This window comes from Sinohyriopsis cumingii, chromosome 5, assembly GCF_028554795.1.
Source record: "Sinohyriopsis cumingii isolate HCF-2022 chromosome 5, ASM2855479v2, whole genome shotgun sequence".
In the NCBI taxonomy this organism is placed as follows: Eukaryota; Metazoa; Mollusca; class Bivalvia; order Unionida; family Unionidae; genus Sinohyriopsis; species Sinohyriopsis cumingii.
Window position 1 is genome coordinate 55,305,436 of NC_142965.1, and position 16,240 is coordinate 55,321,675.

The window sequence follows — 16,240 nt, forward strand, 5'->3', positions numbered from 1 at the left end:
TCTGTAACTTTCATAATAATTAGTTCAAAAGTATTTGTATGTATTGTACTGCAATGATCTGAAGTCACAATTTTAAATACTTAGTTTTGGTTTTAAGAAACAATCCTGAACAGACTTAAAGAGAAACTGTTGACTGTTATTTAGACCTGTGTTTCCATGTTTGTTGATGCTAGTCAGGCATTTGATAGTCAGGCATTCTGGCATTTGATAGTCAGGCATTTAATAGTCAGGCATTTGATAGTCAGGCATTCAGGCATTTGATAGCCAGGCATTTAATAGTCAGGTATTTGATAATCAAGCATTTAATAGTCAGGCATTTGATAGTCAGGCATTCAGGCATTTGATAGTCAGTCAGGCATTTGATAGTCAGGCATTTGATAGTCATGCATTTAATAGGCATTTAATAGTCAGGCATTCAGGCAGTTGATAATCAGGCATTTGATAGTCAGGCATTTAATAGTCAGGCATTTGATAGTCAGGCATTCAGGCATTTGATAGTCAAGCATTTAATAGTCAGGCATTTGATAGTCAGGCATTGAACACATTAAAAGTTACATATCCAGTTTGTTTCATGTAAGCAATGATATCGCTCTGGTGACCTAGTGGTTAGAGCATCTACCTCTGATGCAGAAGGTCGCGGTTCATACTCCAACCTAGTCATACCAAAGGCTTCTAAAAATGGTACTAACAGCTGTCTTGCTAGGGGTTCAACATTAAGAGGTTAGTGTTAGGACTGGTCGACCTGGTGCCATGATAATGTGACTGGGTGGGACATTATGCTGCATGGGTCATATTTTAAAATCTAATCATTCAGATGATGAATATATGTCAAAAGGTATACTTATTTGGGTCATATTTTAAAATCCAATCATTCAAATGATGAATATATGTCAAAAGGTATACTTATTTGGGTCATATTTTAAAATCCAATCATTCAAATGATAAATATTTGAAAAGACATTAAATATTTTTGTGTTTACCTGAGCAAACATATTTTTATGTAAATTTAGAATTGTTCTTTAAATATAAAAATTAGATTATTCAAATCTTACTGCTTCACAGTGTACTACACACATCTGTGGACAAACTTATGTGAACGTATAGAAAGAAAACTAGTTATTGGTTATAACAATAATCTTCATTTTCTATTAAGCCTTCCAAAATGGAACAGTGCATCCAGCATGTTTGTAAACAATAATGTATTCAGTTTGGAACAATCAATGAGAAACTATGTGTTTTCAGTGATGAAAGAAATATCTGACAGTATGAACTGTATCTTGAAATCTCTGTGGAACTATGGTGTTCGTTTTATTTCTCATGTTATAGATGTAACAGATTACATTTGAAATGTCTTACTATTTTTTTTCTTCTTAATAATGACAGTCATATTCTGTAGTTGTATATATGTCTCCATATTGGTATATAGGACACCTAAAATAGGTATAAAATACATTTTGTATCTTAATTTAGATATATGGTCCATGCCATTCAGTCTGAAAAAAGAATTCTATCTATTTATTCGTATCTATCTGTCTGTTTGCTTATTTATATTTGCCTGCCTCTTTCTTCTTTGCTTATCTATGAGGAAAGACAGATAGATACATAGATAAATGGATAGTTGAGGGTTTTGGAAATAGCTAGACTTAATATATTTGATAATTATCAGTTTTGAAAGCCATGTACATGTGAAATAAGATTTTGGTTTTGCAGTGATTTGTTCCTACCCTGTACAGGTGGATGCAGTATATGACAGACTGTTGTGAATGCAGCAAATCTCGCTGAATTGCTGTGGAAACTTAGTACTTATGGATTTTTCTGTCATTCATTATTTTAAAAGAGAGTTGTACTTCTTTGTTTTAGATTCATCCGCATCATGGGATATGGGTGGGATGTCAGAGCGGCAGGGGTATATAGTTTGTGAGTCAATTGCTCACCTTTCCTCATTTACTTACACACCTAAATGATTTGAGAATACTTTGTTATTGATGTAATTATCTTCCAAACAGGAAGTATGTATCAGTCACTGGTAATTGTTACATAATAAGTGACAAACACTGAGTAGTTGATGTTTTAGCACATTTGTGCTTTTCAAGAATAAATGTAGCTAATAATTAGAGACACATTTCCAAACACAACTGTAACAAAATCTCCGAGATTATGTCATTAATAATATTCATGTAGTCACCTTGAAATCAGCAACATACATCAAAAGCCTTCTAGGACAATCTGATGAGAGTCTGTAAGCTTGGCACATTTGATTGGACCAGAATGTTGGCCAGGCATTTTCTCATGCTGGTTACAGAGGATCCTATTCAACCATTGCTTGTAGCTAGGTTAGGACATGAATGTTGGTGGATCCTGTATATTTTCAAATATTATGATTATAATGTAACTGATAAAAACTAAATACAAATTTTTCTTCCCATTTGCCAAAATTGGTTTCATAAAGAAAACATAATCCTTGTCTGCATATGAAGATGCATGACTGACATTGACGTTGATTTAAGGAGAGAAATGACAGACTTTATTTTGGAGTCAAGGTCATCAAAGCTTTTTTTTCTTTTGCTTATATTTCCTAAATCTTTTTTTATTTTTTTATCTCTACTAACCGTAGATCAGAAGAACTTATGAGATTGTCTTTGTCCATTGTCCATCGTTTGTCATCTGTCCATCAGCCATCATTCGTCCATATGTTAGCACAAGATTGCTTTTGCTACTCCTCCTAACCTACTTGGAGGATTGCCATGAAACTTTACACACACATTCACCCTATAGCCTAGTTGCTACTAAATGAAAATGGTGCCAATTGGACATCCGGTATGGACACCAAATGAGCCATCTTGAAAATTGTGTTATTGCTACTCCTTCTGAATGGACGATCATATCAACATGTGGCTTTCACTAAAAGATTTCTTATGATATCTAGTTGGTCCTGAATGAAAATGTTGCTGATCTGGTGTCAAAAACATGGCCATCTTGAAAATTGTATCGATACTCCTGATCAAAAAGTAATATTGCCATGGGGTTTTCACCAGAAGACTTTTTATGATGTCTAGTTGTTCCTACATAACAATGGTTCTGATCTGATGCTCAATATGGCCACCACAATAACCATATTGAAACTCATGTAATTGGTAAACCTCTTGAATGAATGTAATACCGTCATAGGGATTTCGCCAGAAGACTTCTTTAAAACGCAAATGATGTCAATCTGTTGTCCATTATAACTATCATGGTGGCCATCTTGAATATATTGTTATCACTGTTCCAGAGTGGGTGGTCGTATCAACATGGGTGTTTTACTAAACAGCTTATCACGTATAGTTGGTCCCACTGGTGCTATTCAGACATTCATTATGCCTGCCACAGTGGCCATCTTTAAAATCTTGTTATCACTAATTCTCTTGGGTTTTCACTTAAAGACTTCATATGATATCTAGTTGTTCATAAATGAAAATGGTGCCGATCCAACATATAATATGACTGCAACAATGGCCATCTTGAAAATTTATCCCTACTTCTCCTAGATTGCTGGTCATATCAACACTGTGTTTTCACCAAAAACTTCTTATGATATATAGCTGATACTAAACAGAAATGGTGCCAGTCTGGTTTTGAATATGACCACCATGTAGTATTGGTTTGACACAAAAACACCAGCCATATTGTTGTTATATTGGTCCTCTCAGGCTGATTGTCTTCAGTCACCAGTTTTCACCAGTTTCATTAAGAAAGGTGTCTGTTTAGAGATTTAGTATGGTTTCTGTAAATCCCATTCTGTTGCATTACTAACCCAGCTTAATCTGAAGAAAGTAACACAAATATTTCAGGACACAAGCTTTTACACAAGCAGTCAGATATACCAGTGAATGGATGGGCCGTTGAGTGCAGAGTTTATGCTGAGGTAAGGCTCATTGGTAAATATTTAGCATTAACTATGAGAATCAATTTAATCCAGGACTAGTATTTAAGAGATTTCTGATAGCTGCTTTTACAAGCATTATGGGCCAGTCAAATACAACCATTATAGGCCATTCAAATCCAAGCACTATAGACCAGCTAAGTAAAAGCACTATAGGCCAGTTGATTATAAGCAAGCATACCTGCAGAGCTAATTAGTCTTTTGGTCAAGCTTATTTTAAATTTATGTGCCTGCTGATTTGCCATCCAAGTTTATTGTAAATTATTGTGCCCCTGAAATAATGTGACATTCAGATCCATACTTCCCAAAAACTAGTCATCATTTATCAGAAATATCACTTTCTAGCCTGCAAAATGAAGGTGTTTTTTAGTTGGAATAGATAAACACGATTTAGACAGTATTGTAGAGTTAGTATTTTATAGCACTGGGCTAACAATTTTGCTCTTTATGCAGTTAGTCTGTGGCATTAAATGACAACATTTGATATAGATGGCCTACCATTAATGATGCCAGCTGATTTTGTTTTTCTTAAAGCTTACTGGAAAGAACGAGGTTGAATTTTCTTGCAGTCTTATTCGCTGTTAATATCATGATGTTTGCTTGAAAATATTTACATTCATTTTCTAAAGGCATATAATGTTTGCTAATCAATTAGTGCAGTTTCAGAGTGGAAATATTTCATTACTATGCTTATTCCAGGGAAGCATTTTGTCCACCAAGAAAAATATTCCCACAATATTACAAGATATTTGTTAAAACGTATCTGTCTTTAGTGCTGACAGTATAAAGTTCTGAATATATTCCCATTCCAATGCCACTGGTGACAGTGAAGTGAAACTCCATGGCTGCCAGTGAAGTGAAGCCCGATGGCTGCCTTGTTAAAAAGTGGAGCTAGTACTATGTCATTTTTTTTGAACTGTGAAGTTTACCCATGTAGTATTTATGATTTCAGGATCCATACAAGAACTTTGGAATGCCCTCAATAGGCAGACTGAACAAGTACATTGAACCTCTCCACATACCAAATGTAAGTATAAAACAGCCCTATCAACCTATGGTACATCAAACTTCACATACCAATTGTAAGTATAAGCTATCCCAGCAGCCTCTAGTACATCAAACCTGTCCATGTACCAAATGTAAGTATAAGCTATCCCATCAGCCTCTAGTACATCAAACCTCTCCATGTACCAAAAGTAAGTATAAGCTATCCCATCAGCCTCTAGTACATCAAACCTCTCCATGTACCAAAAGTAAGTATAAGCTATCCCATCAGCCTCTAGTACATCAAACCTCTTCATGTACCAAAAGTAAGTATAAGCTATCCCATCAACCTCTAGTACATTGAACCTCTCCATATTCCAGATATAAGTATAAAGCTGTCCTGTCAATCTACAGTACATCAAACCTCTCTGCATACCAAATATAAGTACAAAACTGCTTGATCAGCCTGCAGTACATAAATCTCTCCAAATATCAAAGGTAAGTACAAAGATGTACGTACCAAGCTCTCCTATCCCTTCAGTATATTAAATTTACACACATACTAAATGCAAGAATAAAGCTGTCCTATCAAGGTACATTACATTGAACTTCCCCACATACCAAATGTAAAGCTGTCCTATCAAGGTACATTACATTGAACTTCCCCACATACCAAATGTAAAGCTGTCCTATGAAGGTACATTACATTGAACTTCCCCACATACCAAATGTAAAGCTGTCCTATGAAGGTACATTACATTGAACTTCCCCACATACCAGATGTAAAGCTGTCCTATCAAGGTACATTACATTGAACTTCCCCACATACCAAATGTAAAGCTGTCCTATCAAGGTACATTACATTGAATGTCCCCACATACCAAATGTAATTGTAAAGCTGTCCTATCAACGTGCATTACATTGCACTTCCCCATATACCACATGTAATTGTAAAGCTTTCCTATAACATACATTACATTGCACTTCTCCACACACCACATGTAAAGCTGTCCTGTGAACATACTTTGCATTGAACTTCCCCACATACCAAATGTAATTATAAAGCTGCCCTATCAACATACATTATATTGCACTTCCCCACATACCACATGTAATTGTAAAGCTTTCCTATCAACGTGCATTACATTGAACTTTCCCATGTACCAAATGTAATTGTAAAGCTGTCTTATCAATGTGCATTGCATTGAACTTTCCCACATGCCACATGTAATTGTAAAGCTGTCCTATCAACGTGCATTACATTTAACTTTCCCATGTACCAAATGTAATTGTAAAGCTGTCTTATCAATGTGCATTGCATTGAACTTTCCCATGTACCAAATGTAATTATAAAGCTGTCTTATCAACATGCATTACATTAAACTTTCCCATGTACCAAATGTAGTTGTAAAGCTCTCCTATCAACATGCATTACATTGAACTTTCCCATGTACCAAATGTAATTGTAAAGCTGTCTTATCAACATGCATTACATTGAACTTTCCCATGTACCAAATGTAATTTTAAAGCTGTCTTATCAACATGCATTACATTGAACTTTCCCATGTACCAAATGTAATTGTAAAGCTGTCTTATCAACTTGCATTACATTGAACTTTCCCATGTACCAAATGTAGTTGTAAAGCTCTCCTATCAACATGCATTACATTGAACTTTCCCATGTACCAAATGTAATTGTAAAGCTGTCCTATCAACTTAGAGCATATCCTACATCAAACCTTTCCAAATACTAAATGCAAGAATAAAGCTGTCATATGTAGCTCAGTTGAGTGTTGGAATCATAATCTAAGAGACAGAGTTTGGATACCCAGTCATTCCAGCCTGGCTTGGCTGCATCATTGTACCCTAGGGTAAAGCACTTGGCTCCAATTTCCTTGGCATTGTATAGCCATTGATGTTAAAAGTGATTTGGAATCAACATTTATAACCAGATGAACTGTCTGAAAAGTAAAGGACACCCAGGGAAACCATGAATCTTCATCCTTTATTTGAAAGGATTCCTTTATATGAGCTGTTCCAAAACTAGTCCTGCAGTGTAAGACATCTACACTGATGTTGATTTTTCAAATGTAAGACGTTGACCCAACAACATAAATATCAGGGTAGGCATCTTACGTGTTGGACTTGCCCAAAACGTAAACATTCTAATGCATGGCAAGATGTTTGACACCATTTTCTGTTGTAAAACATTGGTGTCATAATCAGATACCCATTTTTGTTTACAAAACCGAACAAAGTTTACAAAATAAGAAATAAAAATCATTCAGCTCACAACCGCTGTTACTGGAATCTTATTCAGAAATGAACATGGTACTTTCATGTGGGTTTTTTTTCCTCAGTAAAGGGCCTTTTTCTTGGGATAATTCATTCTAAGGTTGAATGTAAAAATGAAATCAAGTAAAAGGAATTCTCGGGTATTGATCTTTATGGGCAGGTGCCCTTCTTGTTGAGTGCATGCTGGGAGGGATTATACTGTGTGTAAAGTGTCTCTTTTCAGAATAAATTTGATATGCTAACTTCACATTAATTTTCATCTTTCATTAAGTAATCTACTTCGCATTTTTCTCTTGTTTTGATTTTTTCTTAATTTGTTTTAAAAAGCAGGCCCAAAAACTACATTTCAAATCCTTTTTCTTTCGTACAGGTACGCTGTGACAGTGGTGTTCAGGAAGGAAGTAACATCAGTATTTATTATGACCCAATGATCTGTAAGGTGACTGTCTTTTATTTATTAAGTGTTTCTGTTGGAACTAGACCATGTGTTCATTACCCGTACAGTGTGTGAGTGCAACCCATTCATACTAGTCAGTCAATTAATTTATCTTAAACTTGTGTAAATCTACCCCAGTAACATGTCCGATACATGCTGCAATTAAAGGCAAACAGTTGGTTATTATTTTTGCTATTATAATTTTTGTCTCACCTTCTACAAATCTAACTAAAGGAGCGATATAGTCAAAATATCCTTGTGTACATACAGACTGACTTGTGGTGAAATTTTTGAATGGGTAGTATCTCCTGTTTCCATCAGTAGGTTATCATTCGACTTTGCCCACAAATGCATAAGGGAGATAGAGATTGAAAGTCATGACTGTTAAAGGTTAAAGGTCGTTATAGGGAACAATTGTTCAAATATTAGATGAATGGTCAGTAGTTAAATGATTTCAGACCTAACTGAGTTGCCTTCAGATTAAAGATGTTTACATGGGATTTTAATATTGATGCCAGTGTGAGTTGGTTAAGGTGACAGTAATCAGTTTCTTATGGGGGTTGGGTGAAAAACGATAGTAAATGTCGGTGGATAAGCAATGAATTTTTAACTAGAATCACCATTGTACATGGCACATCTTTGGGGAGTGAAAGGTAATGGTTACCAAGTAAATGGTCATTTGACAGGTTGGTGTGAAAACTGTTAAGAACATTCTGATCTTTTCTTTCCCTACATGTATTATTAGCAAATTTGTCACTTATTACCAGAAGAATGGGGGAGATAAAAGGTTAGAGGTCGAGGTCACAGATTAATGTGTCGTGCATTACCAGGGTAAGTGACATTGCCACAGGCAAAATAACAAATTTATGGATTTCCATTCTACTGATAACTAATAAACTGTTCTGCATACAAAATTAAAAGTTGTATAAATTTTAGATGTTGATATTTCTTGCACTACTTATTTCTGCATATTTGTGACTAGATTTTCACTTAGTCATGGCAGTTGTTAGAAGGAGTAAAAAGTCATAATGCTGGCAGATGTTCTTTATTTGATACAAGTTGCAAAATTCTATTGAAAAGTATCCACTGACTCAACTAATTATCCCAACCCCATCAAATGAATCACTTGCTTCCTGTTTATTACCAGTATACTTTCATTTTTAGCTAGTGACTTATGGAGAAAACCGAACAGAAGCTCTGAACACCATGGTCAAGGCATTAGATTCATACATCATCAAAGGTAAGACATATTTATTATACTTACAGATGGGAATTTCTAAAATGCAAAATCTTAAAATGACTTATTTTGTTGCATGGAAAGTAAAAGCACTTGAACAATAAATAGATTTAATTCTCAAAATTTATTTCTTCCCATTTGTATGTGACCAATGAAGGTAGGTTTTATTTTGCAGTTTTGTGTTCTGGTCTTGACATAAAATGTTCAGGTGCAAATAAAAACATAAAGTACAGTATTTTGGTATGTATAGTGTGCACTCAGATTTCCAACCTAGCATTAAATGAAAAACTTTCTTGAGCCATATGGCATGCATATGAGATCCTTTATTTCAAGATCTTGATAAGTACTCTCCTATTTCATCCAGAAACAACAATCCACCATTTTGGATAGTGCTCTGTTTATCATTTGCTACATGATATTTGATTGGTTTACAGTAAACAGTGCTGCACTGTGTCTCTTGTTCTTTTCTTTCAGTGCTTAATATTTGTACCTGGCTAGAATGGTTAGCTGGTCTAAGTGTGTAGGACTTCCTTATAAGGCCCATGTTGATATTTTGTTCGACTATATTCATATTCAAGGTGAAACAAAAGATGTGTAAAAATTCGTGACCTCAGGTTCAGTATTTATGCTTACGTGACATCTCAGAAATTTATGTGTAAGTTAAAATTTACCCACACAATGCTTTATAATTATGTAGGACACATCAAACCCAGACTACCAGTCAGATTCCCAGAACTGTAATATTTTATGTTGTTAGATCATTGGACTCATAATTCAAGGGTTGCAGGTTCAATACACACCCAGGCCACCCTTGGTCGGAAGTCTTGACATGTCCTTGGGATGTTATTTTCTCAGCATTGTATAGTAAAGAATGCATTAAGATGCCATTAAAACTAACAAAAACAAAATCATGTCAGTGCTCAGTATATACAAAACTTCAGAAGTATCTATATCTTGATTTGGAAGTTTGTTATCAAGATGTTTTCTGTATATTCAAATGTTCAGATTGGTATTTGCTTAGGTGTGACACACAACATACCTTTGCTGCGAGAAGTGGTGACAGAGGAGAGATTTGTCAAAGGGAACATAACTACCAAATATCTGCAGGAAGTCTTCAAAGAGGGCTTCAAAGGTGACTACATTTAAATTAAGCTTCAGATTTGTTGTCTAATCTCAAATAAATGTAACAAATAATTTGATGGCAATTCATGCACTTCAATTTTGCCATATGACATAATGAGATTTTTTTAATAATTAATTTTGATTTTTATGTTATGCACATATTATGTCAAATAATATGTAAGATTAATGTCCAGATATAGTGTTTATTCACTGTGTTGTAATACTGGGATTACCTTTTAATGAGTTTAGGTATTTACAATATCAAAGCAAAGTAAAAATGTAATTACCGGTGCACTGATATAAATTGTCCAATGCAATAATGCATAAACAAACAATAATCTAGTCAAAAGGGAGAGGTAGTGTTACAGGAACTCACGATTGCTAAATTCTTGTCATCATTTGATCAAATTATACACAGATCTAAATTAGGCAGAAACAATAAGAAAACAAAATTAAATAAATTACTTTCAAGCAAGTTTATACCATTTCTTTTTAATAATCATGCATGCCAACCTTGAGATAAGTGTACATGTAATTTTTTAAAATACAAGTTTGCCTAAATAAATGCATTTAGAACTTACCTCGTGCATCTTGCAAGTCGGCTTATACACGGGTCATGCACTTTTTAGTGTTTATACCTGTTCAGTTTGGGGGTTGGCTTATACGTGAATGGGCTTGTACTCGAGTATATATGGTAAAATAGGAATTGAATAATTCTGCTTATCACAGCCTTATATAAAAAGCCTTATATAAAAACCAAAGACACAGTGATCTGACCAGGATGTGATTAAAGTTCTCTACCAGAACATTCTAAGGCTAGACCTGAACTCGTATATCAGTAAATGCTTATTTATATCTTATAAGCATATAAAAATAATGTAGACAAATATAATTTCCAAGAGAAAAACTGAGATCCTAAACTCAAATCCAAGTAAATATTTATGAAAATGACATTAGTAACGTAGGTCCTAATTCCTACCTTAAATTATGGATAAAGGTTAAGCACACAATACAAATTAAATATACATAACAGGATATAAAGTAAATGCCAAATGTGGATTATGTTTTTCAACTGCTGTATAATTTATATACAAAACGGTCCCTTATATATTTTGTAGAGAGCTTAATATATGAAGTACAGACAAAAATCTTAATTTACTTTACCTTCTGCAGATGGTACATAAAGTTTGACCATCCATCATGCAGCTGTCTTTCTTTCTTAAGACTGCCAGATAAAACTAGTTACTTTAGATAGCTGAATGCCAATACTGGTGACCTTTAAGAAATGTTTGTACTTTTGTATGCATAATATTTTTCCTACTGGCTGTTCATCTTGTGTAGGCTCAGACTTTATATATATGTATCAGAGAATGAGATCAAGATGTGCAGTAATAGTTGTTGCATTTGTGTATCATTTACTGAATTTAAATGGATACTGTAATTGAAGTATCTTTCTGTGGGTACCAGTTTTGTTTGATTTCTATGGTTGCTTAAAACCACCATTTTATGTACCAGAGGAATAATAGTAAATTTTTAAAGGCAGCAGTACTCTCTTTCAGATCCACACATTTACCTGAGGAATAATAGTAAATTTTTAAAGGCAGCAGTACTCTCTTTCAAATCCACACATTTACTTGAGGAGTAATAGTAAATTTTTAAAGGCAGCAGTACTCTCTTTCAGATCCACACATTTACCTGAGGAATAATAGTAAATTTTTAAAGGCAGCAGTACTCTCTTTCAGATCCACACATTTACCTGAGGAATAATAGTAAAGTTTTAAAGGCAGTAGTACTCTCTTTCAGATCCACACATTTACCTGAGGAATAATAGTACATTTTTAAAGGCAGCAGTACTCTCTTTTAGATCCACATATTTAGGTAACCACAAACATTGTTATTATTTGAAAATCCATGAAGCAAGAGAAACAGAATGGATGGATAGAATGATGGGAACAGGCCAGAATGAGTCAGAACATATATAATCACCTGACCAATCATGTCTTCCAACCTTGACATTGGTAGAACAGTCATGCCGGCCAGCCTTGGCATTCATTGATCAGTTATGCCTGCCAACCTTGGCATCATTGATCAGTCATGTGTACCAATTTTGGCATCCATTGATCAGTCGTGCCTGCCAACCTTGGCATCTGTTGATCAGTCATGTCTACCAACCTTGGCATCTGTTGATCAATCATGTATGCCAACCATGGCATCCATTTATCATTCATGCCTGCCAACCTTGACATCCACTGATCAGTCTTGCCTGCCACCCTTGGCATCCATTGATCAGTCATGCCTGCCAACCTTGGCATCCATTGATCAGTCATGCCTGCCAACCTTGGCATCCATTGATCGGTCATGTCTGCCAGCCTTGGCATCTGTTGATCAGTAGGTTTCTAATTACTACCTGAACTAAATCACAACTGATTAAGAAGGATAATATTTTCAGTGACGATACAGTTATCTGAGTAAATGACATTCAAGATTTCAGAATGCAGCGCAAAGTGATAGGGGTCAGAGGTAGAAAAGTAATTGTATTTGTTATTAATTTTCATCTCCAGTTTTGGAACTGTGGTTGTTACCTTTGCTTTCAGCTTTATTTTCTGCATTACAAGAACTATTGAGAATATCAATTTTCTTAGGTAAGCAGTTGTCATCAGGGGAGACAAATGAGCTAGCAGCACTTGCAGCAGCAGTATATTGCAAGGATCAACTTCAGTCGAGGACATTCAAGAACCAGAGCAGGTACTGCAGTAATGTTCACTGGTTTCAGATAAATGACTGGAAATTTTAATATTATAAAAACATTTTTATAAATTCTATAAATTCAGAATATTTGCATCATATGAATTTTTGTGAATTAACATCACTTTGTAAATTTAATTTTTTTGACAAATTCTCACAAATTTCTTTCTCAAATCCAGTCATTTTAGTCAGTTAAATGAAATATTAAAAAGTATCATAATTGAGTATTTGGACAAAATCAATGTTCATTTGGATAGAATGAATGTGCATTTTTAATAGAATGAGTGTTCATTTAGACAGACAGTGTTCATTTTGATAGAAAAAGAGAAAGAGAGGCAGGCAAAGAAAGAGGTTGGAAGATAACATTTGAGAGTGGACAGGCTTGAGATTGAGTGACTCACTGAGAAAGACAGAAAATTAAGAGGAATGGAGGAAGCTGGTTGTTCGGTCTTGTGAGGTGCCTCAATCGTCTACCTGTCTACGGGACTGATGAAGTGTATTCATTTGGATAGAATGAATGTTCATTTGGATGGATTGAGTGTACATTTTGATAGAATGAATGTTCATTTGGATAGAATGAATGTTCATTTGGATGGAATGAGTGTACATTTTGATAGAATGAGTGTTCATTTTGATAGAATGAGTGTTCATTTGGGTAGAGTTCATTTCCATAGACGGAGTGTTCATTTAGGATAGAATGAGTGTTCATTTGGATGGAATGTGTGTACGTTTCGATAGAATGTGTGTTCATTTGGATAGAATCAGTTCATTTGGGCAGGAGGAGTGTTCATTTTGGATAAAATGAGTTCATTTGGACAGAGTGAGTGTACATTTGGATAAAATTAATGCTCATTTGGATAGAATGAGTGTTAATTCGGGTAGAATGAGTGTTCATTTGGGTAGAGTGTTCATTTGGGTAGAATGAGTTCATTTGGGTAGAATGAGTGTTTATTTGAATAGAATAAGTGTACATTTTGGTAGAATAGTTGTTCATTTGGATAGAGTGAGTGTTTATTTAAGTAGAAAAATCATAAAATGAAAGGAGTTGAATAATATGAATACTTTGACCCACAGAAAAAGATGTATATCATATAATTCAGTGTACTTTGAATGGTGGGATTAATTAGTTCTCATTTGATGTATGTGCTAGAAACAGTTATCATTATTAATTGACATTTAAGAAATTCTTGCCAGTATTCAATTTGCTCTATTTTATGTGTATTCAAAATATATGATTAGCTTAATCTTCACTACAGAGCTCAAAGCATAAGTCTGTTTTCTTTTAAGGGCAGTTCCACTTAAACATATATCCTCCCGGGGACAGCACTTCAAAAAAACTTCTGTAGGAGGTTGTGTTTCAAACTATTTTGATTCTGACAGTTTACGATTGGTTAGGAAAATCACTTCTGTTGTGGGTTGTGTTAACAAAATAAGAAATCGCAGGTGGGGATGTCAGAATAAAAAAAAACAAATATATTTAAAATTACATCTAACTCCCTCTTAGTGGTCTAACGTGAATAAAACATCGGGTCAGAAAATGAAGCCATTACACTTTATTTGTACGAATTCGCCTACTTTTAAAGCAGTGATATACTGCAAATTACATCAACGCCGCGGACATAAAACCTGTTCTTTGTACAGTATACAATTTTTATTAAACTTTTAATTTTAAAAGTACATTTTGTGACGTAATTTGCACTGCCAGTAGTGGTCTCGCAGCACTTATGCGACATCCAGATAGCTGGATACTTTGGTTTGACATGAACGGCTGTTACACTAAATTGATTGGTTTATTGGGCCTTGGAACTAGCATTTTATGGACGTTTTAACCTTATTTTCATCATGGAAGTTTAGAAATGTGTGTTTGGAATAAGGGCCACACAGGAAACCAAAATGGCTGAATAACAGGGTTTGTCTTCAAATGACATTTTCAGTCAGCAAATACTGGCTGGTGATAGCTATGATGACAATGAATTTCATAGCAAAGCATTGATACAAGGAAGTGAATCTTTGGCAGAGTTCATGTTAGTGAAAACTCAGAGGTCTTGGAAATGCCCAATCACGCATATTTGGATGCGTACATGTAATAGGTGGGCGGCAAAATTCAAAGACTTGCCAGTCCTGCTTCAACAACCTGCTTAGTGGGAAAATGTGTCGATCAGTTAGCTGTGCTGATATTTACAATTACAGAATTTAGTGGCTGAAAGTCCCCCCCCCCCTTCATATACATGTCACCAATATGAGTACATCAAAGGAACAAGCTGCAATAGCTGGGCAGCAAGATCAAAGGCTTTGACTGGCAGCTGGGTGGGAAAATCTACTGAATATTTACAGTGCTTGAATTCAGAGGCAGAAAGATCCAGAGATGTACATGTGGTCATTTACAACAGGACATCAAAATAAACAACTTTAGTTTAAATTATTGTGTTCATTTCTGAGTGTAGCAGAATAAGCAGTGCACATGACCTCGGAATCGTGACATGTTGAGATTTAGACTTGAATGAGTATTTTGGGGTTCAACGGCAAACTGACGAAGATTGTAATGAGATTCAGGAGAGTTCTAAAGTTACTAGAACTGATAGTTTGGATGGGACAGTAGCCAAGTGTAAGAAAGTGTGTGATGCCTAGCTTAGTGCTTTGAATAAGACCTTCCTTGGATTGACAAAATTCAGACTTAATCTGATGGACAAACAAGAGTTATGTCGTGTTATAAAGAATGTATAAATTAGACTCAACGGCAACCAATAGTTCTTATAATTTGCATAGTTTTCTGGGAGGGGACTGCAACTTTTGCTAGTGGGACTCCTATTTTTACCAAAATGGGAGTCCTGGACTTAGTTTTAAAATCCTAGCAAGACTTCTGGAAAAGTTTTCTTTTTGGAACAGAGATATCCAAGAGAGAATTCCCATGGGGCCATACCTGTGAAATGTTGAATATTGCACAACCGTAAAGAACAGTAACTTGTTCACACTAGTTATGCATATGTGTTTCGGACAGCAGGCAATGAAAGGAGTTCTCAGCACAGAATAATATTCATACACAGAGGAGGAGGATCATATTAAATTCAGAAACAATTCACAGATTAATGCTCATAGGGAACATCAGAGAATCCCCATACAACATAATTACGTATGTGTAAATCTCTAGTTGGCAGAACCCCTATGGCAACAAAAGAATAACGCTACAAACTTTGATATCATGTAAGATGTATTACCAAATGAAGTACATGCTTTCTTTGTGCAAAAATTAAATGACAGTAAACATAAATCAGTGTAAACTCAAAGCAAGATGGATAAAATTTGTCCCGTTTGTGTTCGGTTCTAACTTCTTCCTATGTATATTTTGATCATGATGATATTTTCTGCAGACCTTTCGGTACTTAGTTCCAAGCCATCATTTGGTATTTGTATTACAAATTGGATTACTGTTATCTAGTACACAACATTTTGAAGCAGTGTCATTAACAATGAAATTGATGAAAAAATACTTGATGTCAAT

The 16,240-nt window shown here is 35.0% G+C and overlaps 1 protein-coding gene across 1 annotated transcript in view; it reads left to right on the plus strand.

Annotated features, from left to right (window-relative positions):
• The window catches only part of LOC149799210 (propionyl-CoA carboxylase alpha chain, mitochondrial-like), a 107,931-nt gene that overhangs the window by 62,197 nt on the left and 29,494 nt on the right, over window positions 1-16,240 (plus strand). The window contains exons 12-17 of the mRNA XM_089958479.1: window positions 3,831-3,904; window positions 4,875-4,949; window positions 7,572-7,640; window positions 8,802-8,877; window positions 9,896-10,006; window positions 12,639-12,741. Of these exons, the coding sequence (XP_089814605.1) occupies window positions 3,831-3,904; window positions 4,875-4,949; window positions 7,572-7,640; window positions 8,802-8,877; window positions 9,896-10,006; window positions 12,639-12,741 (508 nt within the window). The remainder of the gene's footprint in view (window positions 1-3,830; window positions 3,905-4,874; window positions 4,950-7,571; window positions 7,641-8,801; window positions 8,878-9,895; window positions 10,007-12,638; window positions 12,742-16,240) is intronic.